A 27,916-nucleotide genomic window follows, 5' to 3' on the forward strand; every position below is an offset into this window, starting at 1 on the left:
ATGACTTTAATCTCAGAAATCTATAACCAGTCACCTCAGTGCCTGCCATGTGGTTCCTGAGCTTTTTCAATCCATGGAGCCCCTAGTGTCTTATTAATTTATTTTTTCACAGTGTCACTTGGCGGAAAGAAATACTTATTTGTTTCACTTATTAAGTAGTTAAGTGCAAATAAGTTAATGACAGTTTGTACAGTGTCCAACAGGTGTTACTGTGCTTCTTTCAAAATTTTAAAATATCCCATAGTGCTCCTGTGATTTTGTTCTACCCCCTGGAATGCCTCAGTACACACTTTGGGGAATGTTGTGTAGCATATGTCTGTTTTCATCCCTATTGATAGGAATTAACTACTGGAAGTATCAGAGGTATCTTATAACAGTTTTGTCTGGTGAAGTGGCCCTCTGACATCATGGGTGCTTCAGCAAGCTCTATTAAATTGCTAATTATAGCAAACTTTGGCAGTAAATATGAAAGAAAGGATTTTTTTTTAAATAGCCATATCCTATGCTTGTAGCAACTATTTAGTTGCATATTCACCATCTATATTTCACTGTGATTGAATATTTAAATTCTGTAAGTGAAGTTGATGATGTGAACTAGTTAAAGATAACAGATGTTTCATTTTTATGATTGTTGGAAGGAAAGCCCTGGAAATAAAATTAATACTTGTACCAAAAAAAGTTTTTAGTTAAAATCTTTAATGTTTAGTGGAAAAATCAAAGAGTAAATATAAAGTTATGATATTAAAATATTACTGAAAAATTGTAACTAGAAGATGTCACTTATTACTTTTTTATTGATTATGCTACATTTAAAATTTTAACCCAAATATATAAATGAATTAAAAAATTTTTGAACTGCAGTAGTTTGTTCATTTACATTCTATAATATTATCTGCTCTATATGCCTTTGATTGCATTAGAAGTTTATTATATTCTTTACATTTTTTTCATGCTGAAAGTGGAACTTGTTTTCAGTAACTTTTAAAGATTGGATTATTACCCAGTTACTGGGTTTTAACTTATTGTAAAATTATTTTATAAAAAAAAAACTGTTGTTGTTTTTTTCATAACTTCCTTTTCTGTTTTCATACTTTCAATCTCTTTACCTGTCTTATTTTAATTGGCTTTAGTATGAGTTCATTGCTCCTATCATGCCTGTGGTGGAATCAGTAGATCCTGCATCATGGAGGCAGGGCTTGCGCAAAACTGGCATTGTTCTTGTGCCCAGTAAGGGTGAAAAATCTATGGTGAGGCATTTCAATGTGCAAGGGTTTATGTTCAGTTACAACATAACAAGTTTAATATGAATATTGGTTCCAAAGATGCATGGTTTTAAGTCCTTATTGGTGTGCTTATTTCTTTTCTCTGTATTTGCAGCATAATTTTTCTGTGTGATATTAAGTGTGGAGTGTGTTTTCTAAATCTAACTTCTGGAAAGGTAGTTCATTCCTTTTTCAGTTTTAGATCTTTACACTTCTGACTAAGACATTAACCTGCTTAGTAAAAGGGTTACTCGAAACTGTTAACTAATTTTAAACTTTTTGTTTCTGTAAGCTTATTATTTCTAGCTTAAGGAATGATGTCTTGATAATTCTTTTTTGTTTCTCCTTAATAATAAAAACAGTTTCCAACCTCAGCTACAAAAATTTCTTCCAAAGAAGAAGAGAGAAAAGATGAGTCTCCTGCATCATGGAGGTTAGGACTTAGAAAGACTGGTAGTTATGGTGCACTTGCAGAGATCACGGCATCTAAAGAGGCTCAGAAAGAAAAAGACACTGCAGGTGTTATGCGTTCAGCATCAAGTCCCAGGCTTTCCTCCTCTTTGGATAATAAAGAAAAGGTAATGTATTTCACAATCTGGTTTCTATGAAAACTCTAATGATTCGTTTTCTAGGAACATCAGATCTCTTGGATTTTCTTCTATGTATCATTAGATCTATGTATCAACTTAATTCACCTGACTTAATGATTTTTTTCTGGATTTTTTTAAAATTTTTTTACATAGTGTAAGAGAGAGGAATAGAGAGTTAGAAACATCAATGAGAGAGAAACATTGATCAGCTGCCTCCTGCACACCCCCCACTGGGGATGTGCCCACAACCAAGGTACATGCCCTTGACCAGAATCGAACCTGGGACCCTTCAGTCCGCAGGCCGATGCTCTATCCACTGAGCCAAACCGATTAGGGCCTGACTTAATGATTTAATGTCAATACAAATGTACCTACCTTAAACAAATATCTGTATGGAATCATTACATATGATTAGACTACACTCAATAAAGGAACCCTTTATCTTACTTGAGAATTTACAATAAAAGGTATCAAGCAGCAAGTTTATTTTATTTATTAGGTCAGTTTTCCGAAGTTTAGGAACACATTTATTCTAGAATGTGATTATACTCCTAAGTTGCATTTATCTAGTATCTGCAATTTTTTTACTTGCTTTTCCATCTGATACATCACAGGCAATTTTGTCTTAATCAGTAGTTTTAACTATATTTTGAAAGGCAGTATTATATTGCATCACATAGAGTGCACCACAGTTCCTTCAGTGTTATTTTATATAATTATTTATTTTCTACTGCATTTTTAGTGCTTGGACTTTTTTTCCATAGGAGTGTTTTATTGTATCAGAAATTCAGAAATGGGATTTTGCATCAAGTAATTTTAATATTTTTATTTTTTATGAATTTATTGCCCTATTGTTTACAACATATATATGGATGTCATTGTTTAAATACTCTCAACCAAAGTTGGATATATATAATTTAAATAATTTTGTTTTGAATATTGTATTGTTACATTTTAAAGGGTAGAATATCAAGATAGTACCTTATATAACGTAAGTGTTAAGTCATTGAGACTTAATTAATGAATCATAAGGATAGTTTACCTTCTGATACTACATTACTTTAAGTAATCTGTTACAGTAGTTTTAGAAAGAGTCATTAAAATGTGGAAGAATTTTTCTTATGTTAGAATGCTATCTAATTTTAGATCAAAGGAGAAAGAAAAGAAAATTAGTTTGAACAGGCTGTCCTTAAAGTGCTTATAGTACTTGACTATTAATAGGTATCAATTTTAGATTTTAGCTATGGAAATACTATAAAATAAACTGTGATGGCTGTTAAATAAATACTCGTGGCAGCATCTATAATGATCACACATTTATTTTCACTCGTGGCTTTTTTTTTCTGTTTTATAGGAGAAAGATAGTAAAGGAACTAGGCTTGCATATGTTGCACCTACAATACCAAGACGACTAGCCAGTACATCTGACATCGAAGAGAAAGAAAACAGGTAGATTCATTATGATTTGCTTTGTCTTTCCTATAAAGTATTTATTATCTAGCACGAGAGTTAAAGCATGAGCATTGTTGTAATTATGTGGGATATGGGTTGTGGGAAGAGAGGGAGGGTATTCCTAATAGAATACCAAGGACTCTGGCTTGGTATGTTCATTAATAGTGAAAAAAGGTATGTGGTGGAGCACAGCGAGGGGACAATGGTGGCAAATGAGGTCACAAGGTAGTATATACTCTCTAAATATGTAGAATATACAGAAAAGGAGAAAGAAGAAGGGTGGGAAAATGCCCTATTTAATTTAGTTTGTTTTTTCCTATTTTTCAGCACCGTAGAGTGTGAACTTTTTAATATAGTTGTAATCATGTTAAAATCTCCAATTTTGTATCTTGACTTTTTTTTATCTAACATCTCATATGCAATCTTAGATGTTAATATATACTTTCAATAAGCATTGCTTTTCATCAGTACATAATATTCCATAGCGTAGATCTGTTGAATTAAAACAACCACTTCCCCCTCCTAAAACTATAGACATTTAAATTTTTAATATTTTGTGATCATAATTTAAACTTCTGTAAACATCTTAATTTTCCTCCTATAAATAGCATTATACCTTAGGGATAGAATTTTAGAACTGAAATTACTTCCACTTCTTAATAAATATTCCAAAGTATTTTCCCAAGGGATTTTTTTTTTTTTAGTTTCTATTTCTGCTAATGTTTATTAATGTACAGCTTCCTTAACCCTACTTATAAATTATCTATCAGAACCTGAAGTATATTGTTTTCACAGAGACTCTTCAAGTTTGCGAACAAGTAGTTCCTATACAAGAAGAAAATGGGAAGATGATCTCAAAAGGAATAGCTCAATTAATGAAGGATCAACTTATCATAAAAGGTAGTACTATATTCTTAAGTAACTTTTATGTACTTTATAAAAATATGAGGCAATTGGTTTGGATTCCTCAATTTAATATTATATAAAAATGTGCTTTTAAAATATATATATATCATTTGATGTTTAAATAAAACGTTTAAAAACACAGAATATATATTTTAAAATGAGTGAAACTTTGTACCTACTGATGCCTTCCTATTATATTACATTTAGTCCTCACTTAAGGTCAGTAGGTTCTGCTACTTTAAGCAAGATGTCATATGATGAAACCAATTTTACTTTAGGCTGATTAATATAAATAAGAGTTACGTTCCTATGGCTTCTCATCAACAATATAATGAAATGACATTGAGCGAAACTATGTTATTTGAGGACCTGCTCTGTGTGTGTGTGTGTGTGTGTGTGTGTGTGTGTGTGTGTGTGTGTGTGTATAATTAATTTGATATATTATGAAGTATCTTTTGGATTGCAGCATATGAAAAAGGAGCTCCTTATATAATTGACTGGAGCAGTTGAAATAGATCAGTGTCTTAATTAACCTGGTCATTATTTGGTGACCTAGAAATTTTTCACTTGTCTTACGACTCAGAGTTATGTCTTGAATCAGAATGTTAGTAATATTATATTGGGGGGGGAGGGGAAGTAAATAATTATTTCATGGCTAAAAGCAACCAAAAAATAGAGTAAAAGACAAACAAATATAATAAGGCATGGATCACTCCTAAGGATGTGACCCATTGCTGAAACAATTTTCTTTAAAATGTCAAAGTCTTAACTTTCCTTGAGTAAATCCAAACCACAGTGTTTTTCTCAGACCCAACCAGACATGACCTTATGGTCTGGAACAGTTCCAGATAATGTAAAGTATCAGATCATCTTTGCATTTTGTTGAAAGATGGGAGGAGGCAGAAAAATGATACACTACCAAATTAGTGAAATCATCTAAACTCTAGCAAGTTGTAGGTGCAACTCTTGGTGCTGGAGCTGGTGGTGTATTTAGGAACACAGTTTTTTAGATTTCCCCTAGCCTTGTGAATCTTATAATGTATAGACATTAACTATAGAATACACATACAAACACATCCTATAGAGATATGACTCTTTCCTTTAGTTGCTCCTTTGGTAGAAGACAAGATGATTTGATTAGTTCTAGTGTTCCAAGCACCACATCAACACCAACAGTTACCTCTGCAGCTGGGCTTCAGAAAAGCCTGCTTTCCAGCACAAGCACTACTACAAAGATTACAACGGGTTCTTCCTCAGCAGGCACACAAAGCAGGTGAGTCACAGATACACTTTGTGTTCAGGCTTACTGTGTGCTTACGTATGTGCATGCGTTTTTGTTTAGAAGATTGTGGGGCTCTGGATTTTTTCATTTACCTTGTTAAAATCATTTACAAACAAAAATTGGTTCCAAAAAGTTGCTATGATGCATGTCTGGGGAAAAAAAATTAGATTCCTGAATTACAAACTTTCCTTGAATTAGGCTGCTTAAAATATAAATTTCTCTCTTTGGACAGCTCTGGTTGAGCTTTTTGGTTCATAGTTAAAAAATGTCTTTCCTTGTATTTTAAAAAAATCCATCCCTGTAGTCACATGTTTTTCAGCTGCTAGAAAGTGCTTTCATTGTTTAGCTGTTTTCCTTTTCTCTTTTTGTGTTGCTGCTTGTGATGCTATAGTACCTCAAATCGTTTGTGGGCTGAGGATAGTACTGAAAAAGAAAAGGACAGTGTTCCTACGGCAGTGACCATTCCTGTTGCTCCAACTGTTGTAAATGCTGCAGCCTCTACCACAACCCTGACTACAACTACTGCTGGCACTGTCTCCTCCACATCAGAGGTCAGGGAGAGACGCAGGTGTGTAAAGGTCCTAATAGAACTGCTGCTATATCTTGCCCACTGATGAAAGTTGTTTGTTTTGTTTTTGTAATCTTGTGAAGCTGACCACCATCTCTCCATTAGGATAATAAAGGAATTAATCTATATCAGCTCAGAACTATGAAAATTGATATAATTAGCATTCAGGCTTGCTTACCCACCTAGAACAGAATTGATGGTTTTGTTTAAAGGCTTTGAGCCAAACAATTGTCTTTTTACTTAGCCATCTTACTATTTTTAATGGTTGGTTTCATTCAAAATATTTTTGTAATGAAGATCTAAACACACAAAATCACACTCATGGAAAACCAGATGCGCCCTAGCTGGTTTGGCTCAGTGGCTAGAATGTTGGCCTTCAGACTAAAGGGTCCCAGGTTCGATATCAGTCAGGGGCACATACCCAGGTTGCCGGCTTGATCCCCAGTAGGGATCATGCAAGAAGCAGCCAATCAGTGATTCTCTGTCATCATTGATGTTTCTATCTCTTTCTCACTTCTCCCTTCCTCTCTGAAATGAATAAAAATATATATTTTTTAAAAACCAGATGCAACATGACAAAAACAGGTGTTTTTTTTATTCTTCTCATTATTAAGAAATCTGATGGATGTTAAACGGTTTTTGCTGTTACCTTTGAGAATTTCATTTTAAGATTCTCTTGGTAAAAAATGGTTTCTTGTGAATATGTATAAACCAAATACTTTTAACTGTTTAATTCATTCACTTAGTTTTAATTCTGGTATATAGAAGGCACTCATTAAGTATTTTTAGAAGCTATGAATTTATTTTGTATTCTGCTGTCAGTGTTATGGAATAATAGATGTAGAAAGGATATTTTCTCAATTTACAGAAGGAAATTGAGATCCAGAAATAAGTGACTTTTCCACTTTTATTTAGTTAGTGTGAGAGCTAAAGCTACACCCAAGATTACAGAAGAATCAGTACAGTCTTCTTTCTGCTATATCATTCATAGTCCCTAGCTTTGAATTTTTTAAAATATTTATATATTTTTTTTATTGATTTCAGAGAGGGAGGGAGAGATAGAAACATCAATGATGAGAGAGAATCATTGATCGGCTGCCTCCTGCATGCTTCCCACTGGGGATCGAGCCAGCAACTCAGACATAGGTCCTCCTTATTCATAGGTCTATGCTCAACCACTGAACTACACTGGACAGGTCCAGCTTTGAATTTTGTTTTTACTCTTAAGAAAGAAGAAAAGTGGGAAGCTAAGTGTAACCTTTTTTATATTTCACTCTTGCAAAATTTAATTAGCTACATAACTGATATTTTCTTCTAAAATACCAACCAGGTTAACTTTGTTTTATTTCTGATACATAGTGTTCATAAATGGACAGTTTTATACAGCCTTTTTCTTTGGTGCCTCGAAGTGCATCCTCACAGTAGGATTCTTACAGTAATATTTGTGGTGAACATATAAAAAGTAACAAAATGTTATTTTTAATGTTTTCATATTTTTTTGTGGTGAAATTTAATAATACTTCTATAATGCCATTACAAGTGGTTCAAACTTTGTGATTGGAGTACCTATATAGGTCATATCATATTTGAATTATTCCTTCTTTATTTTTCTATAAATTTAAGTCAGTTCGGGTTATTTGAAGTGTTCTTAATAAGACTATCAGCTAACAGAAATTAGAGAGGCAGAGGCATCCATCATTCTCTTTTAGTAAAAATAAATTTGAGTGTTTTGCTTTTATGGGGTGGGATCACCAAGGAGAGAAAGGGTCAAGAGTCTTTGGTTTTTTTAATTCCTTGCTCTGCCTTAATCCTAAAGTTAGAATTTTCTATAGGTCAGAATTTCTTCTGTAAATTGAGGTATTTGATTTACATAATTTTTAACTTCCAGAATCCTTTTTAACTCTAGCATTCCATGCTTTTTAAAATTCTTCAGTGACAACATCTAATGAATATATACCCAGAATCATATGTTGTTTCAGAACAAATTATAATTCTTAATCTCAGATTTTTTTATGTTGTTATAGAAAGTTGAGTTTCAACTTTTTAGAATTAATCCTAGAAGACATTAAAGATTGAGAATTAAATATTTGGAGATATAATAAGGACAGAGCAGATTCTAATAGCATTTAGAAACAAAATGTGCCTATTGACATTTTTCCTGGTCTCTTACAGAAAATTTGTCTTACCTTGTTTCAATAATGTTTGCAGTAATATTGATGTTTGTGTTTTGTTTCATGTCAAGTATTTGTTTGCAATTTTGAATACATTGTGGGCCTCTTCTGTTCGTCTTTTAATTAAATTCCATTAATTTTTTTTGAAATGTATATGGTTGAAAATTTGTCCCCAAAATGTATATATGATGATTTAACAATATATGGTGGCTGAAAACAAATAAATCAACACATTTATGCTACTTTGGGTACTATTACATGTGTACTTTTGGATATTAAGGAAAGTTACTATTTACACTATTAAATTCCACCGCATTTTAGAATTTCCCTGTTTTTATTGATCTGATTGGGTGAGGAGTCCTGTTTTTTTTCAGTTAAGATTTCCAAAGGGTTAATTTTGGGAAGGTGGAGTAGAGAAGAGAAGCTAGCTTTAGATAGATGGAGCGTGTTAGCAAATTCTTTTACTGTTTAAGTATTTCTAATTTTCCATAGTCTTTTCACACTGTAAAATAGTACCTTACTGCCCTGACCAGTGTGGCTCAGTGGGTTGTCCTGTACACCAAACGGTTGCAGGTTTGATTCCTAGTCTGGGCACATACCCAGGTTGCAGGTTTGATCCCCAAGGTGCATACAGGAGGCAACTGATTGATGGTTCTCACTCTCTCTGTTTCTCTCTCTCTCTGTCTGCCTCTCCCTTCCTCTCTCTCTAAAAATCCATAGAAACATACCTCAGGTGAGGATATTTTTTTAAAAAAGCAGTATCTTACTAATAACTTTGTATTTGCAGCACGGATTCACATGGAACTGTTGCTTCAATATAACTGCTCTCTTCCACCATTTTCCTTTTGCTCAGTCAGCTCCCTTTGCCCATTTATCTTCCCTCTGGAAGGAAAAAAGCTAAGTGTAAAGCAAGGGTTGGTATTCAGATTTTTAAAGATGTAATTTGTTTGACTAACCAAAATGTAAACATTATAAATAAATATAAATATTTCAGCCAGTAAATGCCAGTGAATTAAAAAATAAATATGGAATAATTGCATTTATTGGGGAAAAAGTCTTTCTTTAAAAATAGCAACCTTTCCGTTGCTCAGAAAATCGTAAGTAGTGTAAGACTACTCAGTAATAAACTTATATATCCCATGTTATATAAAAGAGCCAGTCTGCCTTGGCCAGGTGGTTCAGTTGATTGGAGCATTGTCCCATGAACCAAAAGGCTATGGGTTCAGTTCCTGGTCAGGGCATATACCTAGACTGTGAGTTCAATCTCCATTTGGAGCTCGTAGTAGAAGCAACTGATTGATGTTTCTCTCTAACATCAATGTTTTTTTCTCTCTCCTTCCATTCCTCTCTCTAAAATCAATTTAAAAAACACATCCTCTGGTAGGATTGAAAAAAAAAGAGAGATACAGTCTGACAGTATGGTATCACTAGAGGCCCGGTGCACAACATTAATGCACTGGGGGTGGGGGGGTCCCTCATCCCTCATCCTGGCCTGTGCCCTCTCGCAGTCCAGGACCCCTTGGGCGATGTCTGACTGCCGGGTTAGGCCTGCTCCCGCCACTGCCACTGTGCTCACCAGCAGTGAGCCCGAGCCCAGCTCTTCTGGCTGAGTGGGGCTCCCCCTGTGGGAGCACACTGACCACCAGGGGGCAGCTCCTGCATTGAGAGCATCTCCCCCTGGTGTTCAGTGCGTGTCATAGTGACCAGTCATTCCACCATTCGGTCGATTTGCATGCTAGCCTTTTATTATATAGGCTAATAATTAAGGCGTCGATGGAGTTTGCTGTATTCTGCTGTCTTTTTGATGATCAGCTCTTTGGAATAAAAAAAAACAAAATATATAAAATATATAAACTATTTTTCTTTTCTACATCTTATTCTTAGAGTAGAGGAACTCCAAGAATGGAGAAAGGAACTGAATATCATATGGAGACTATCAAATATAGAAAATATATGTATTAGAAATTGATAGGCTAGATTTTTATCCTAATTTGGGGAAATGTTGTATGGGAAATTTAAATGAACAGATTTTACAAGTCTATTAACTTTCATCCCTCTAACCTGAATATAATAAACCGGATATGATAAATAGATTTATTAACTTTCATGGTCACTTGAAATTGTTTAAAAAGAATCTTGGCTCCTTGGAAGAGAGTGTGATGGTTGGTTAGTGATTTGCCATGGGGTTAAAAGGGCAGAGTGGCAATGCATATTAACCTGTTCAAAATTAAATAGGAAAACTTTGACCATGTAAATAGTAGTAGTTAGAATTCAGTGCTTTGCGTTCATGTTTACTTTTATAGGAGCTCATGAAATGCTAAAGTGGTATGCAGCCATATGGGCTGCTGTAAATTTTTGCTTAACCAGATTTCCCATCACATTTAAGTTTCACCTCCTTTTGGTTTTTTTTCTCCTCAGTTGGTAGAAGTACAAAAAGCAATAAGTTACATAGGGTTAGTTGGTGCATAAAGAAGTGTTAAATGAATGGAGGAAGAGATAGTCATTGGACTATATTTCCAAGCTGTTGTCTTATGGAGCACTTTTTCACATTCAATAGTTGTACCTCCAAAAAGGCGGGGGGTGGGGGGTGGGGGGGCAGTATTCCCTACTTAAATGCTGAGTTAAACACAATTAAACCAGTTTCTTCTCTCAGTACTTCTAAGACCATTTAATATGGTGTGATCTTCCTGGAGACACATTAGAATGTATAGCATTTTCCAAATTAAAACACTATCAACAAACAAGCTCCTCATCATCTATATATATATATAAAAGGCTAATATGCAAAGTGTCCCCTTGGGAGTTCGACCGGGAGTTCGATCACTTGCTATGACGCACGCTGACCACCTGGGGGGTGGTGGGGAACGAAGGAAGGCCCCGGCCGGCAGTCGGAAGGCCCCGATCAGCCCTGATCACCAGCCAGGCCTAGGGACCCTACCCATGCACTAATTTTGTGTACCGGGCCTCTGGCATTGTTATAAAAATAGGAAGTATCGTTTATATCTAAAAACCTTAAAACCCTGGACCTGGCCTGTGTGGCTCAGTTGGTTGGAGTGTTGTCCCATATACTGAAGGGTTGCAGGTTCAGTGTTCTCTCTCAATCAATGTTTCCCTCTCTTTTTTCTCTCTCTTTGTCTCCCTCCCTCTCCCTCCCTCCCTCTTCCTCTCACTCTCCACCCATTTCTCTTTCCCTTCCCCTCTCTCTAGGATCCATAAGAATATCCTTGGGTGAAGATTAATTAATTAATTAGTTTTTAAAAACTTAGAACTCTAGGGAGTTGATGTATAAACAGAATGAAAATTATGAGACAGAGCCCTGCAATACAAAAAGAAAACTAAACTAATACTGATCATTGGAGGGAAGTTTTTTTATATTTGTTGAGCAGGGCTCTGTCTTATATTTGTTTGTTTAACTCTTTAATTATTTAATGACATAGATTGCATGCTTTTGAAATTATGCATGTCCTAAGACAGAATGGAACATAGGCTTAGATTTATAAGATGAGATTTAGTGAAAATAAATGCTAAGTTCTCTATATCAGAAAATCAATTACCCAAGAGAAATGCTGATTTTAAAGCAGTTCATGTATAAAACCACTTGAATTTTTAGAGTACTTATATTGTGAACAAGAGTATGGGTCTGCCAAAAACATTATTAATAAATGTGCAAGGACATGAATGCAGGGAATGCTGCTTACTAACTAGTCATCCTGTATCCTGAGTGTTGCATTCAGTCCTATGTCTTTATGGTACATAAAGAGGTTAGCCAGATAACTTGAGATATGATGTTAGGAAGTGTTGTAGGGAATCAAAAAGGGGCTAAGGAGGAATGACATTAGATAGTTGTTTTTTAAAAATCTGTAGTTAGGAAAAATTTGAAAAATGTGATAGGTTAATATGATTAATTCTATGTAATCTAAAAGATTATCAGATTGCATTGTTGAATTTCAGAGTGGATATAACCATTTTCTGAAGACTAATTTTCTTAAAATCTATTAAAATGCTAAACTTGAATGTTTCACTCATACATTCATATGTAAAAGCATTCACAGTTATTGTATCTCCAACTAACAATTATTATATATTACTGTAGATCATACCTCACTCCTGTTAGAGATGAAGAATCTGAATCCCAAAGGAAAGCAAGATCTAGACAAGCAAGACAGTCTAGAAGATCAACACAGGTATATTTATTGTTTGTAATATATGAAACTTTAAAATAAGTTGCCTTTTCCTTTTTTACTGTGCTATAAATATATTGATGTCATTATATAATGTGAGTAAATCTTTAAGATAAAAGTTGCTTTAGCCCTAGTGTGGCCAGTTGGTCGGGCATTGTCCCTTGCACCAAAAGGTTGCTGGTTTGTTTCCCTGTCAGGGCACACGCCTAGGTCTTAGGCTCTATCCCTAGAGGTGTGCAGGAGGCAGCCAATTGATGGTTCCCTCTCACATTGATGTTTCTATCTCTTCCTCTCTTTCTAAAAATCAGTAAAAATAATTTTTAAAAGTTGTTTTAGTATTTTTTATATGATTACACTGTTTGTATTGTATTTTATCTAATTAGCATATGCCTTGTACCTCTATGAGTATTTTTTATTCCTGTTGTGATATCTGGCACAGATATCTGTGTTAAAATGAATTAATCATATGTGATTTCTAATAATTATTAAAGAGTTCCAAGAATATTTGGAGTTTGGGGAAATAGGCCTATTAGGTATATTAAATAATTACTGTGCAGGTATGAGAAAAATGGCACTCAGACTGGTAATCATCTCATTACCTCCTCCTTGCCATTGTAATTATATTCCATATATCCCTTTGTGTCTTTCCTTTCCCCCAGTTGAGCACCAAAGTCCTGGTTCAGCTATTTCAGCATTACCATTACTCATATATCAAGCTAAACTATTTGCTAGAATATTAACATATTTTTTCTGTCTTTATACTTTTGCTTCTTAAAATCTGACCTGTTCCTCAAGGCTTAACCTTCAAAATTATTTCTTTACTGAACTCTCTGTGGGTATATAAGACCATAAATACATATAAATTTGATATATAAACTGATTTTTTGGCTTTTTCTTCATTTGCTGAACATTTTGGGAATATTTATATTCATAATGGTATTTTTGTCATCTCCTATGCTATTTTGTTAATTACTTGAATATAGAGACAATTTCTTACACATATTTTATTTTTTACCTCTTTTATTATGCTTGTTCCTAATGATTGTTCATAGAATGGATGTGAATTGCTAAGTAGAAATTGTTTCATTTTGCAAACCAATTTCAAACATGCATATTTGACTTTTAATACATTCACATTTCCTTTACTTATAGTATTCCTTCAAAGTGAGCTTTAATGCCTCATAATTAAATTTATCATTTTTATGTGTAGGGGGTGACATTGACTGATCTTCAGGAAGCTGAAAAAACGATAGGAAGAAGTCGTTCTATTCGAACCAGAGAACAAGAAAATGAAGAAAAAGAAAAAGAGGAAAAAGAAAAACAGGATAAAGAGAAGCAAGAAGAGAAAAAGGAGTCAGAAACCTCTCGAGAAGATGAATATAAGCAAAAGTACTCCAGAACATATGATGAGGTAAATAGTATACCAATGACACAGCTAGGTAAAATGGTAGGAAAAATTCCTGTGATTTTCAAAATCCAAGGGAGATTTGTATACAAACCATATACAAAATACTCAAAAGGGTTTTAATAGAAATCCGAATTATTTTGACATGAGTAGAACATTACTTTAATAGAAATCCGAATTATTTTGACATGAGTAGAACATTACTTTTTCATTGAAATAAATTTAAGTGTTCTATGTTTTTAAGTGTGTTTAATATTTTAAATGGATTTTACATCTAATATTTCACAGACTTATCAGCGTTACAGATCAGTATCAACTTCAAGTTCAACCACTCCATCCTCTTCACTTTCTACCATGAGCAGTTCACTCTATGCTTCAAGTCAACTGAACAGGCCAAATAGCCTTGTAGGTATAACTTCTGCTTACTCACGAGGATTAACAAAAGAAAATGAAAGAGGTAAGAATACCAAATTTTGAAAAAACTTTGTTTCCTTCAAATGATCATTTGAATTGGTTTTTCTAATTAATATTTCAACAGAAAAGAAACAACATTCTAAAGTGGGAGCCATTCTACCTAAATGATAAGATGGTTGAGAGTGAGAAGAGTATAAAATCAAAAGGAAATTATGTGAACGGGCATTGATACACATCTTTATAACCTAAGATGCCACAAAAATCTTTATGTCTTCCAGTGTAGAAAAGTCAGTATAAAAGAACTGGTGGAACAGTTTATTAGTGCTTTTATTTATTTATTGCTTGTTATGTGTATCATATCTCTTACATGATTTTTGTGAAATTGATTTAAACTAAAATCACTTCACACATATAATGTCCTTGCTAGAACTAAATTGCTTTTATGCTTATTTCTCAAGAAATAGATTTTTTTCAGCTATATTGGCATCCTGATGCTCAATATTAACATTTCCTATTATTGCTTATAAACTTTCTATTTAAATTCTAATTAATTATATTTTAAATCAGAGATGGTTACTAAATAAAATTATTCCTAATTATAGGCATTTTATGTTTTAAAAGCAAAATTTCATAATTTTAGTCATGAGATTATAGCAGTAATTATGTAAGATATGGACTTCAGAAAATTGTTTCCAGCTGCTTTTCTTTTGTTGGTCATTGAGATATTTTAGTTTTTTGATCCACTAAGTTGAGAGGTGCACATAATGTTTATAAAAATTTTGAGCCAACATTTAAAATTATATATATTTGCATAATAGTTCAGCTTTCCATTGTCTATTGAATATTTGAAAGATTTGGTATCACTGGGTCTGAATTTTCACATGTCATCAATTGGCTAAAGCCAAATAATAGCAGCCCTCCACCCTCCTGGAAAAGTACTCTCCTGGAAAAGTGCCCTCCTGGCCCACTTTATACATTTTCATTACCCAGATTGCCACTACAGGCATTGGAATTTAAGATCTTTGCTCTAAACTGATTCCAAAAATAATTTTTAAATCTCCTCTTAATACTATAATTTGGGGTTGTCTTTTGCTGTGACTCTTTGCTAATGATACAAGGAGCCTTTTAAAAATCATTTTTTTCCATATATTTGTACTTCTTAAAGCATATTCAAAGGCCCTAGTATTCTCTTCGTATGTATGTCTGAAGCCATTTTAGCTGTCCCAGGAAGGAAACAAATTTTAAGACTAATATTTTTTACATTGATTTTATTTTTTTTATTTATTTATTTTTTTTAATATATTTTATTGATTTTTTACAGAGAGGAAGGAAGAGGGATAGATAGTCAGAAACATCAATGAGAGAGAAACATCGATCAGCTGCCTCCTGCACACCTCCTACTGGGGATGTGCCCGCAACCAAGTTACATGCCCTTGACCGGAATCGAACCTGGGACCTTTCAGTCCGCAGGCCGACGCTCCATCCATTGAGCCAAACCGGTTTTGGCTACATTGATTTTATTTTTAAAGAAAGATAAATATTTTTTCCAGAAAAATGAATTTTCTCTTAGATGCTGTCTAATAGAAATGAAATGAATACTCCATTTATTCTGCTGAATGAGGACTGGGAATAGTAGAAGCAGAAACTGATAGTTTTATGATGCCTACTAGCTAGCTATTCCATCATTAAGAACTGTTTGTTTGTGTGTTTGTTTGTTTTCTTGAAGTGTTAACTTTGGGTATAATAACTATTTTCCTACCAGAAGAGCCCCAATTGAATCTTATTAGGATTTAATTATTTTTTGATCAGCAAATATTACTAAGTATATCTTTTGAGCAAAACTTGTTTAGGCACTAGGAAAATTAAGTAATTAAAATTAGTTCTTGTCTTGATCCTGAAGAATGTATCTGATGAGAAATACAGGTATATGTTTAAACCAAGTGTTATAGGAAGGGGCAAAATTTGATAATGATTAGAGAACTTTAGAAGGCTTCACAAAGGAGGTTGACTTGGAATTGTTTTTACATTTGTCTTGCAAAATACTGTCAAGATACATTGCTACCATGTGGTGCATTGTAATCCTTAACAGAGGGAGAAAAGAGAGAAGAGGAGAAAGAAGGAGAAGATAAATCACAGCCTAAATCAATCAGGGAGCGACGGCGACCAAGAGAGAAAAGAAGATCTACTGGAGTTTCATTTTGGACACAAGATGTGAGAACCTATTAAAATATAATTTCCTGATAATATGCTTCTATTTCTCCTCCTCCTCCTTCCCCCCTATCCCCCCCCCTCCTCCTCCTCCTCCTTCTTAAAAAATCCTATTTAAATTATTTTAGACAGGAGGAAGGGAGAGAGAGAAACTTTGATTTGTTGTTCCACTTATTTATGTTTTCACTGGTTCATTCTTGTATGTGTCCTGATCAGAGATGAACCCACAACCTTGGCATATCAAGACAACACTCTAACCAATTGAGCTACCTGGCCAGGACTAGTATGCTTCTTTTCCAAAGTGCATACTAATAATATCTTAATGCCTCAGTTTATATACTCTTTAGATCATCACTATGTGTTGTTGAGCCAAGTGATGAAATAGGAAAAGTTAATAACTGTTCATAAAAGTTTGGCCATTCAACCAATCAAAGCGTAATGTGCTAATGATATGCAAAGGTCGCTCAACTGCTCGCTGTGACCTGCACTGACGGGGTGGGGGGAGGGGAGACAGTCGACCATTCACTATACTCTTTACATCATCACTGTGTATTGATAAGCCAAGTTATGAAATAGGAAAATTTATTTTATAAAGGATAGTTAATAACTACTAAGATTTTTTTGTGTTAAAAGCAGGAGCTCTTTTGGAATAAAAATAATAATAGCTGCAGTTCAGCATACATATATTGATTATTGTATAATGACTAAACTGCTCTCATCTTAGAGGTTCTTGAAAGATGCTTTACATTTAATCCAATTTTCTTGAACATGATTATAATATATATACATAACTGTTATTTCCATCCAATGTTGCTGGATGGAAACAGTGCTTTACTTACCAAATGATAACAATCCTATAGAATTTCATTTTTTTCCTGGTTCCTAATTGCATGCCTGGCATTGCTGTTCATTTGCAGGAGAAAAAAGAACTATGGGTTAGCTCAGTTAATGAGAAATTTATGCCATTTCAATACAATGTACAACTGTTGTAGGACAAATATAATTTGTCTTATTTTTTGTTTGTTTGATTTTTTACCTTGATTTTTTCCCTTTTTTCTTTCAATTTTTTAAAAATACATGTTTTTATTGATTTTAGAGAGAGTAAGGGGGAGAGTGAGAGAAAGGGATAGAAACATCAATGATGAGAGAGAATCATTGATCAGCTGCCTCCTGCATACCCCTTGCTGGGGATGGAGCCCGAAACCTGGCCATGTGCCCTAACAGGGAATCAAACCTATGATCTCCTGGTTCATGGTTCAACACTCAACCACTGAGCCACACTGGCCGGACTCATTTAATTTTTAATATAGAAAAATTCAACCATACAAAAGTAATGGAAAAGTATAATGATCCCACCCCAACTATCCATTATTTAAGCTAATTCCTCACCACTTCTCCAACTCCCATATAATTTTGAGAAAATCTTAGACATATCATTTTATCTGTAAAAATGTTAGTATATATTTTTAAGGGATAAAAATTATTAAAAATAGTAACCACAGCCAAAACCGGTTTGCTCAGTGGATAGAGCGTCGGCCTGCGGACTGAAGAGTCCCGGGTTCGATTCCGGTCAAGGGCATGTACCTTGGTTGCGGGCACATCTCCAGTGGGAGGTGTGCAGGAGGCAGCTGATCGATGTTTCTCTCTCATCGATGTTTCTAACTCTCTATCCCTCTCCCTTCCTCTCTGTAAAATATCAATAAAATATATTTAAAAAAAAAAAATAGTAACCACAATATTATGACATAATGAGCACAATACCAGATCAGACTTATTATTAAATAAACACTAAATCCTTAATATTGAATATTCAGTCAGTTTTAATGTACATTTAACTCATATATGCCACAAATGGTTTGTTGTTGTAGTTTTATACTTTGCTGGTTTGATTAGGACTCAAATAGGACCATACATGATGATTAATTATCTCTTTAATGTTTCTTTTAATCAGTAAGTTTCTCCCTCCATCCCCCCCCCCCTTACAATTGCTTTCTAATGAACTGGATTCTCATATTCTTGAAGTGTAGTTTTTCCTATTTCCCATCAACTAGTAGAGAATTGATCAGATTCTGATTCAATATTCCCTTGGCAAGGTTTTTTTGTTTGCTTGTTTATCCTCACCTGAGGATATTTTTTTTCATTGGTTTTTTAGAGAGAGTGGAAGGGAGGGAGAGAGAAACATTGACATCCATTAGTTGCCTTCTGCACACACCCCAATGGGGTGTGGTGATCGAACCTACAACCCAGGTACATGCCCTTGACCAGGAATTGAACCTGAAACCCCTTTGGTGCACAGGCCGATGCTCTAAATATCTAGACACACCAGCCAGGGCTGGCAAGGTATTTTTAGCCTCCATCAGGAAGTATATAATGTATGGTTGATTTTAATTGACTGCCTGGTAACATTTTATTTTATTTTATTTTATATATTTTATTGATTTTTTACAGAGAGGAAGGGAGAGGAAGAGAGAGTTAGAAACATTGATGAGAGAGAAACATCTATCAGCTGCCTCCTGCACACCCCCTACTGGGGATGTGCCCACAACCAAGGTACATGCCCTTAACCGGAATCGAACCTGGGACCCTTGAGTCTGCAGGCCGGCACTCTATCCACTGAGCCAAACTGGTTAGGGCTGCTTGGTAACATTTTAATAACAGTAAAATAAAACCCCACAGTCTTAGCACCCTGACATAGTAACTTATTACTTAAAATTCTTTTATCTTCTGAATAACTAATACATGTTAGTAGTTTCATAGGCAAAACTATTTATTACAGTATAGTATTTATTTTTCCCCACTGTTATTCAGACCAGCCCTCCCTTCAACTCCAGTTTCTTGCATTATAAGGATCCTTCCTGAAATCCATATTGGCAACACTTGTCTTTTTAATTTGAGCCTGCATTGAATTGTGTTCTAATCAACCAGCAAAGCAGAGCCCTCCTTTCCCCTTCATATCCACACCTCTACCATACAACATATAAAAAGAAAGGGTACTGTGCACTTGGGCAGCTTTTTGCTCTATTGTACTAGAAGGTTCCTTTTTTTAGTTACTACTTTCCAGGACGTCTGAGCTTTCCCCCTTTTTAAATTTTCAGTCCCTATGTTTTCCCATGAAACTGCAATATATAGAGACAATTAGTCCATGATATGGAATTAAGATATTTATATTAATAAGTAATAATAGCAGCAGCATTGATTTCGGACATCCCTCTCACAGTCCGGGACTGCTGGCTCCTAACTGCTCGCCTGCCTGCCTGATTGCCCCTAACCGCTTCTGCCTGCCAGCCTGATCGCCCCTAACCGCTCCCCTGCCGGCCTGATTGACGCCTAACTGCTCCCCTGATGGCTTGATCACCCCCAACTGCCCTCCCCTGCTGGCCTGGTCGCCCCCAGCTGCCCTCCTGTGCTGGCCATCTTGTGGCGGCCATCTTGTTCAGTGTGAGGGCGGCCATCTTGTGATGACGTCGCACGTGAGGGCCACCTAGGCTTTTATTATATAGGATGGCTAAATAGTACTTATATTGATGATTAAAGTACATGAAGTACTATCCTATCTAATAAAGAGGGAATATGCAAATTGACCGTCACAAAGGATGGTGGCACCCATAGCCACAAGGTGGCGGCGCCCAGTCCCCTCAGCCCCGCCTGAGTCCCCCAGTCCTTTCAGTCCCGCCGGGGGGGTGGCAGGCACGCAGTATGGCCGGACCTGCCCTCAGCTCCCCAGCCTCCCAGGACTGGCCCGAGGCTCAGGCAAGCTTCAGATGGCGGCTGCCCAGCCTCCCAGGGCTGCCCGAGGCTCAGGTAACCAGGGCCGGCCGAGGCTTGCACTGCCGGCAGTGGTAGCAGCAGAGGTGTGATGGGGGCATCACCTTCCCCTGATCGCCAGGTTGCCTCACACCCCTGAGGGCTTCCGGACTTTGAGAGGGGGCAGGCCGGGCTGAGGGACCCCCCCTTCCAGTGCATGAATTTTCATGCACCGGGCCTCTAGTCCTATCTAATAAAGAGGGAATATGTTAACTGACCCTCACGCCATAGCAAAGATGGCGACACCCAGAGCCAATAAGGAGGAATATGCTAATTGACTGCCCCACCCTCAAAGATGGCGGCACCCACAGCCAATAAGGAGGAATATGCTAATTGACTGCCCACCCTCAAAGATGGCAGCACCGACAGCCACAAGATGGCAGCACCCAGTCCCCTCAGCTGCACGCCTGCCTCCGGAGTCCCCCTGTCCCCTCAACCCCCCAGCTGCCCAGGGCCAGCCCAAGGCACAGGCAAGCCTTGGATATCGGCTGCCCAGCCGCCCCGAGCAGGCCCGAGGCGCAGGCAAGCCTCAGATGGCGGCTGCCCAACCGCCCAGGGCCGGCCCAAGGTGCAAGCAAACCTCAGATGGTGGCTGCCCAGCCGCCCAGAGCCAGCCCGAGGCACAGGCAAGCCTCGGATGGTGGCTGCCCAGCCACCCAGGGCCGCCCAAGGCTCAGGTAACCAGGGCCGCGCGAGGCTTGCGCTGCCGGTAGTGGCAGCAGCAGAGGTGTGATGGGGCGTCACCTTCCCCTGATTGCTGGGTTGCCTCCCGCCCCTGAGCGCTCCTGGACTGTGAGAGGGGACAGGCCAGGCTGAGGGACCCCCCTTCCAGTGCATGAATTTTCATGTATCAGGCCTCTAGTCTATATATATAAAAGCCTAAAGGACCATTACAACAGGTTGATGGCTCGACTGGTTGCTGTGATGCTCACTGACCACCAGAAGGCAGACACTCAACACAGGAGCTACCCCCTGGTGGTCAGTGTGCTCCCACAGTGGGAGCGCCGCTTAGCCGGAAGCCAGGCTTACAGCTGATTCACACAGCTGAGGCATGGTGCCAGGCCCCAGCTCGGGCTCCTCCTCGGCCGCCTGCCGCTTTGGCATTGCTACATCTCTCGGGGAATGTCCGACTGCTGGATCAGGCCCAAACCGGCAGTCTGAAATCCCCCAAGGGGTCCTGGATTGCAAGAGGGTGCAGGCCAGGCTGCGGAACCCCACCAGTGCACGAATCCGTGCACCGGGCCTCTAGTTACAATATAAAATGGAGTATCTTCTTTCTCATGGTAGGCTTCTGGCTTCCTCATTCCCAATATGAGGTTGTTAGGTAGATTGCCTTTCTTCACCATGTATGCTAAACTACTTGGATTGTGCCATGCAGACAAATAGGCCTGAAAAATAGGGTAGAAAAAAATGTCCACTTAAAAATCTGTGTTCTTTTTGATTCAGTTCCCTCTTAGATTTTTCTCAAGGGCCATTTTAAATCAGAAAAGCCCTAAAGTATGTAAATATCAGCTGTTTGAAATTGACTATCTATTTTAGAGCGATGAAAATGAACAAGAACAACAATCAGATACAGAAGAGGGATCCAATAAGAAAGAAACTCAGGTAAAGACCTTTATTTTTTGTACTTTGAAGTATGTATTATTTTCTAAGTATTACTTTTTTACTTATGTTTATGTTTATCCATGAAAGACAGTTACTGCACACTGTACCTTCATGCTAGGGATAGACTTATCAGTGGTTTACTGGTATCTGGGGTGGAAGGACTGAAAAGGTGCACAAAGAATATTTTAGAGGCAGTGAAAATGTTCTGAATCTTGATTGTAGTGGATTTATGGATATACACAACTGTCAAAACTCATCAGACTGTATACTCTAGGGTGGATGTAGTTTCTTGCATGTAAATAAGCCTTCAGTGTTGAAAAGAAAAACAAAAATAGAATAGCACCCTTCAGCAAAGAAAAGTATCTAATGAATATTCATAAATTACCAGACCCAGATTTTAGTTTTTAAAAATGCAGTTATGTTCTAGAAAAGGCCATAGGCCTTTTTAATTTTCTTCACATTTGTTTAGAAATTTAGTATCTCTAAAGGACTGATCTTTTCAACAATCTTGAAAATTCTGAACTGCATGTGAAGCTCAGGCTGTCTGCCTTCAGGATATATCTTTAAAGAAAATTAATAAATTTTATCACAGAGAATTTGAGTTACTTTATCATAACACTGTTATTGCTTCAAAAATGGGACTTTTGTCACGTGGGTTATTATGATTTTTCTCTCATTAAGATGTATGGTAATACTTTTACCATATAAATGACACTAGTAATTAAGAATTTAACTGTGACACTAAGCAAGAAACCATAAAGAAAAGATTAAGAGATTTGATTTTTTTTTCAGATTTGATTATTTAAACATGTAAAACTATAATATGTCAGAAAAGAAGCCCTTATTAAGACATGTTTAAAACATTGAGACATGTTTTTTGCTCAGGTAGAAGTAAAGAATCTTAGCCATTTTTTCTAACATTTGAAAGATTAGTATTTGTACTGTATAAAAGACAGTGAAAGAATAAATGGGGGCGTAATATATAAAATTTACCAATTTACAAAAGAAGGAATACAAGTGGCCAGCAGCTTGAAAATGTACTTAATTTCATTAATAATCAAAGACATAATATAAAATAAAATTGCAGAGGTTAATAATGACCAGATTTGGCATAGTTTTGAAATAGGCATTTTCATAGAAAATTTTAATAAATTTATCCTTTTTTGGGGATCATTTTGGCAATACAGAAGCCTTGCAGAGAAGTTTATGCCTTTAAATTTAGCATTTCAGTTCTAGAAATCTAGAAGTGACTGGATTATCCTATATAATAAAAGCCTAATATGCAAAGTATTCGGTCATCTGGTCGACCATTCAACCAATCAAAGCGTAATATACTAATGATATGCTAAGGCCACTCAACCACTCGCTATGACATGCACTGACCACCATGGGGGAAACAGTCGACCAGTTGCTATGACGTGCACTGACCACCAGGGGGCAGATGCTCCGACCGGTAGGTTAGCTTACTGATGGGGTCCGGCCGATCAGGACTGAGCGAGACAGGCCGGACATGCCCTGGAGCCTTCCCGTGGTCCTTCCCCTGCTGGCCAACCTCCCGTGTCCCTCCCCGGCCCCGATCGTGCACCAATGGGGTCCCTTGGCCTGGCCTGCACCCTCTTGCAATCCAGGACCCCTCAGGGGATGTCGGAGAGCCGGTTTCGGCCCAATCCCGCAGGCCAGGCCGAGAGACCCCTTCGTGCACCAGGCCTCTAGTGTAAAGATAAATCTACAATGGTGTTCATAGCAACGTGGCTCTTAAAGCAAAATATTGAAAACACTCCTAAATGTGTGTTGGTAGGGGATAGGTTAAATAAAATGTATTTTCATAGATAGGTATTTTATGTGTTCAGATGGATAGGTATATAAAAAAAGGTTAACTAAGGGATTTGAGGGATGGGGAATTAATAGAGAAACTTTTTTTTTTTTTTTGGAATTTAAAGTGAAAGTGTTTATTTGTAAAGAAGTGAGACAGAGAGTAAGCTATTCCACAGACAGAACAGCTAGAGAAACTTTATACTGTGGTGATTTTGTATGAGCTTATGGCACTGTAATCAGAAAAATTAAAAGGGTATTCTTACTTGGGAAAGAATTTTGGAGCAAAAAGAGCAAGAACATCTTACTAAGTGAAATAAGCTAGTCACAAAAAAAGACATACTGTTTGATTCCCCTTATATGAGGTATCTAAAGTAGTCAAACTCATAGAAACATAAAGTGGAATTATGGTGGCCAGGGGTTAAGGATAGGAAGATACATTGAGTTATTCAGTGGTTATAGAGCTTCAGTTTTGCTAGATAAAAAGTTCTAGAGATCTGTTGCACAACATTGTGAATATAGTTACCACTGAACTATACTCTTAAAACTAATTTAGATGGTAAAAGTTATGTTTTTTACCACAATTTAAATATATATATTTTAAAACAATGATAACACCATGATTTTTTAAAGAAAAGAAATAGAATCTGAGTGATTTCAATAACTGCATAGAGTTTTTATTCTTAAAGTTTAAATCAGTGAATCAGAGTGCAAACTGTGAGGTGAGATGTGATGTTTTTGTTTGATATGTACACATTTTATTTTATTTGTAAATATTCTCCTGAATTTGAATATCTCTTTTTTTTATTTCTGCACCTTTTTTTAATTGAGATTATAATTGATACATAACATATTAGTTGCAGGTGTACAGAATAATAAATCAGTGTTTGTATATATTGAGAAATCACCTCAATAAGTCTAGTTAACATCCATCACCACACAAAGGTACAAAAATAATTTTTTGTGATGGGAACTTTCATGCTATACTTATACTCTTAGTAGCTTATAAATTTGAATATTTTGAAAATTAAATTTTTAACTTCAAAATTATTAATTGTTATATAAATAAAGAATAAATTAATAAAATAAAGCTTTACATCAGAAAATGGGAAACAAGTGCTCTAGCTGGTTTGGCTCAGTGGATAGAGCGTCAGCCTGCAGACTGAAGGGTCCCAGGTTCGATTCCAGCCAAGGACACATGCCCAAGTTGCAGGCTCAATCCCCAGTACGGGGTGTGCAGGAGGCAACCTATCAATGATTCTTTCATCATTGATGTTTCTATTTCTCTCTCCCTCTCCCTTCCTCTCTGAAATCAATAAAAAAATATTTTAAAAAAAGAAAATAGGAAACAAATGAAAAATTGATTTTGCAAAAAAATTTAAATATAACTTAGTAAGACATTTTTAGTCTGTGAATTAGACTTCATACAGTCCCAAAGGAACCAATAATGTTACGGTGCATTCGAAAATAAATGTAACAGGAAAATACAAATATTTTTGTTGATTTTCAAGAGGAAGGGAAGATAGAAACATCAATGATGAGAGAGAATCATTGATTGGCTGCCTCCTGCATAGCCCCTACTGGGGATCCAGCCCACAACCCAGGCAAGTACCCTGACAGGGAATTGAACCATGACCTCCTGGTTCTTAGGTCAACACTCAACTACTAAGCCACACTGGCCAAACTCAGTAAGATTATTTTTGTCCTATTAATTATTACACAACTTAGATAAGAAGAGTTATTGGAACTTCAATATAGCATACCACTTGTTTGGAAATTTTTTAAATAATTATAATTTTCTAACCCTAATTTCTAAACTTTAAAGGACATATAGCTGGGTTTTCAAGAAAGTAAATTTTAAATGAAATATGTGTATACTTAATGCCAGATGTTGGGTGCCATTTAGTGCCAGGGGTCTTGATCCAGCATCTAGAAGGGTTCTGGAATCTGGAGAAAGGGGCTGTACATAAATAAGAGTCCAGAGACAAAACATAATTTTGAAAGACATTTGGGGGGCAGAGGAGCTTTAGCTAAAGGAGCTAAGTTCTCCTCGTCTAAGGACCCCTTGCTTTTTATTAACACAATTTGTCCTAAGGCGAGGTAGAGATATACACATCAAAGGGTAGGGTTTCATACAGAAGCATGGTCAGATTGGGGAATTACCTCCAGCTGTTCAGGTGTTTGGCCAACAGGAGGCAATAATATGTAGATTAAGATGCCCTGAGCTGTCTGGCAGCAAGCAGTCATCCTTTTCAGGTTTGGGGAAATGCCTTTAGCCATTCCCAGCAGGTGATAACATATGTAACTCAGCCCTTGTTGAGTCCCCAAGTTCCATCAACCTTTCAATGAAACTCTTGCAATTATGACATGCTAGAACTGGCTTCAGGCATATACTGTTATATATAAAATACTTAGGTATTCATTTGTTTGTTTCTTATGTCATTGTCTCAAATATAGAAAAATGAGAAAAGTAGTTGCTTTGTATTGCACATAGTAAACGACATTTTTTAATGAAAGTATGTTATTTTTTCCTGCTGAGTGGGCATAGTAATGGATATGTGTCTTGGTCTATATTTTTCTTCTATTTAAAAATAATAATGTATGGTGGAATTTGTAGGAATTCACAAAAATTGCCCATAAATTGCCCAATGTAATTGTATAATACTGTGTATGTAAAAATATACGGTGACTGTGTTGTCGAACTTCTTTCTAAGGACAACCATGTTAAAGTTAAAACAGATATAGTAATTAGATGTTAGTTTTATAGTGTGAAAACGGTATTCATGTTAAATTTACTTGATTAATCAATAAGTTACTTTAATGAAGCATAAAAATTTAGTATCTGTTTTTCTCTTTTTTTTTCTAGACTGATTCCATTTCTAGGTATGTTTTACCTCTTGTTTTACTACCTTCTCTTTTTCATTCTTTCTAAAAATATGTGGCTAGATATTTATGGATTTTGTAAGTTGATAAAATATTTTGAGTAGTGAAAATCTATCCATAATTTAGATGACCTAGAAACTATTCTTTGTCAAAGTCTTTACTTTTAATTCTATAGTCCCAGTAAGTCACGATTTTTCTTGATCTTTACAACATTGATAACTTTTAAGTTTTCCTAAGCTTCCTAACTTACTTCAACAATGACTTTGTCATTATTAACAACAGAGGCTGATGAAACCCACCAGAAATTTATTTCATTAGGCATTCAGAATCGTCTCTCTTATTTGCTTTTAAGTAAAAGAAAGCCATGCAAACACTAAAAAGTGTCATCTAGCTCAAAATTATTGATCTTTTTAGAATACTTCTTTGAATCTAATCTCTATTCCATTTTTCTTACCATAATTGTTATCCAAAGCCTTGTAAAACCAGGAATACGTTTTTATGTACTGATGATTGTATTGAGTTGAAATGTAGAGGCATTATTAGAAAGTGTATCCTGAATTCAGAACCAGATAAGAAGAGAATTCTTATTTACAAATCTATTATCCATCACTTTGGATAGACTGTTATTAATTCATCAAATAAAAAGTGTTATAATTTTAAAGCATAATATAAACCACTTCAAAAATAAGAAAAGTTGCCAAAACCGGTTTGGCTCAGTGGATAGAGCGTCAGCCTGCGGACTGAAAGGTCCCGGGTTCGATTCCGGTCAAGGGCATGTAACTTGGTTGCGGGCACATCCCCAGTAGGAGGTGTGCAAGAGGCAGCTGATCGATGTTTCTCTCCATCGATGTTTCTGACTATCTATCCTTCTTCCTTCCTCTCTGTAAAAAATCAATAAAATATATTAAAAAAAAAAAAGAAAAGTGCTACCAATTAAATTGTAATACATCATCAGTTGTAAGCCATGTTCTGATTTCAAAGATGATAAAGTGTGAAAAAAAATGTACAATTTAAAAATTTTGAAGTAATTTATCATGATGTGAAACTAGTTTTGACTTTTAGATATAGAAATATTGAATCTCTTCCCCCAAAAATGGAAATTAGTAGTATTAAAAATAACTTCCCATTTATTATCTAAGCGACCATTACGACCGGTCGCTATGACACACACTGACCACCAGGGGGCTGATGCTCAACACAGGAGCTGCCCCCTGGCGGTCAATGCACTCCCACGGCCAACCTCCCACAGTCCATCCCCCAGCCGGCCACAGACTCCACCCATGCACGAATTCGTGCACCGGGCCTCTGGTATATTATAAAAGTTGATTAGATAACAGATGAGGGAGAATGTTATCTACTATTTGGACTATCAA

General features: G+C 36.3%; 1 protein-coding gene across 5 annotated transcripts in view; it reads left to right on the top strand.

Annotated features, from left to right (window-relative positions):
- The window catches only part of PPP1R12A (protein phosphatase 1 regulatory subunit 12A), a 141,556-nt gene that overhangs the window by 100,417 nt on the left and 13,223 nt on the right, over window positions 1-27,916 (top strand). For 2 of the 5 annotated variants that reach the window (XM_080659097.1, XM_080659099.1), the window contains 11 exons: window positions 1,625-1,840; window positions 3,207-3,301; window positions 4,100-4,204; window positions 5,316-5,483; window positions 5,884-6,060; window positions 12,325-12,415; window positions 13,623-13,823; window positions 14,106-14,274; window positions 16,321-16,442; window positions 21,783-21,848; window positions 26,527-26,543. In XM_080659097.1, coding sequence (XP_080515223.1) covers window positions 1,625-1,840; window positions 3,207-3,301; window positions 4,100-4,204; window positions 5,316-5,483; window positions 5,884-6,060; window positions 12,325-12,415; window positions 13,623-13,823; window positions 14,106-14,274; window positions 16,321-16,442; window positions 21,783-21,848; window positions 26,527-26,543 — 1,427 coding nt within the window. Of the gene's footprint in view, window positions 1-1,130; window positions 1,248-1,624; window positions 1,841-3,206; window positions 3,302-4,099; window positions 4,205-5,315; window positions 5,484-5,883; window positions 6,061-12,324; window positions 12,416-13,622; window positions 13,824-14,105; window positions 14,275-16,320; window positions 16,443-21,782; window positions 21,849-26,526; window positions 26,544-27,916 lie in introns of all 5 variants that reach the window. The other 3 variants (XM_080659098.1, XM_080659100.1, XM_080659096.1) reach the window with 2 other exon arrangements.

The sequence above is a fragment of the Plecotus auritus genome (assembly GCF_963455305.1).
Source record: "Plecotus auritus genome assembly, chromosome: 3".
NCBI lineage: Eukaryota > Metazoa > Chordata > Mammalia > Chiroptera > Vespertilionidae > Plecotus > Plecotus auritus.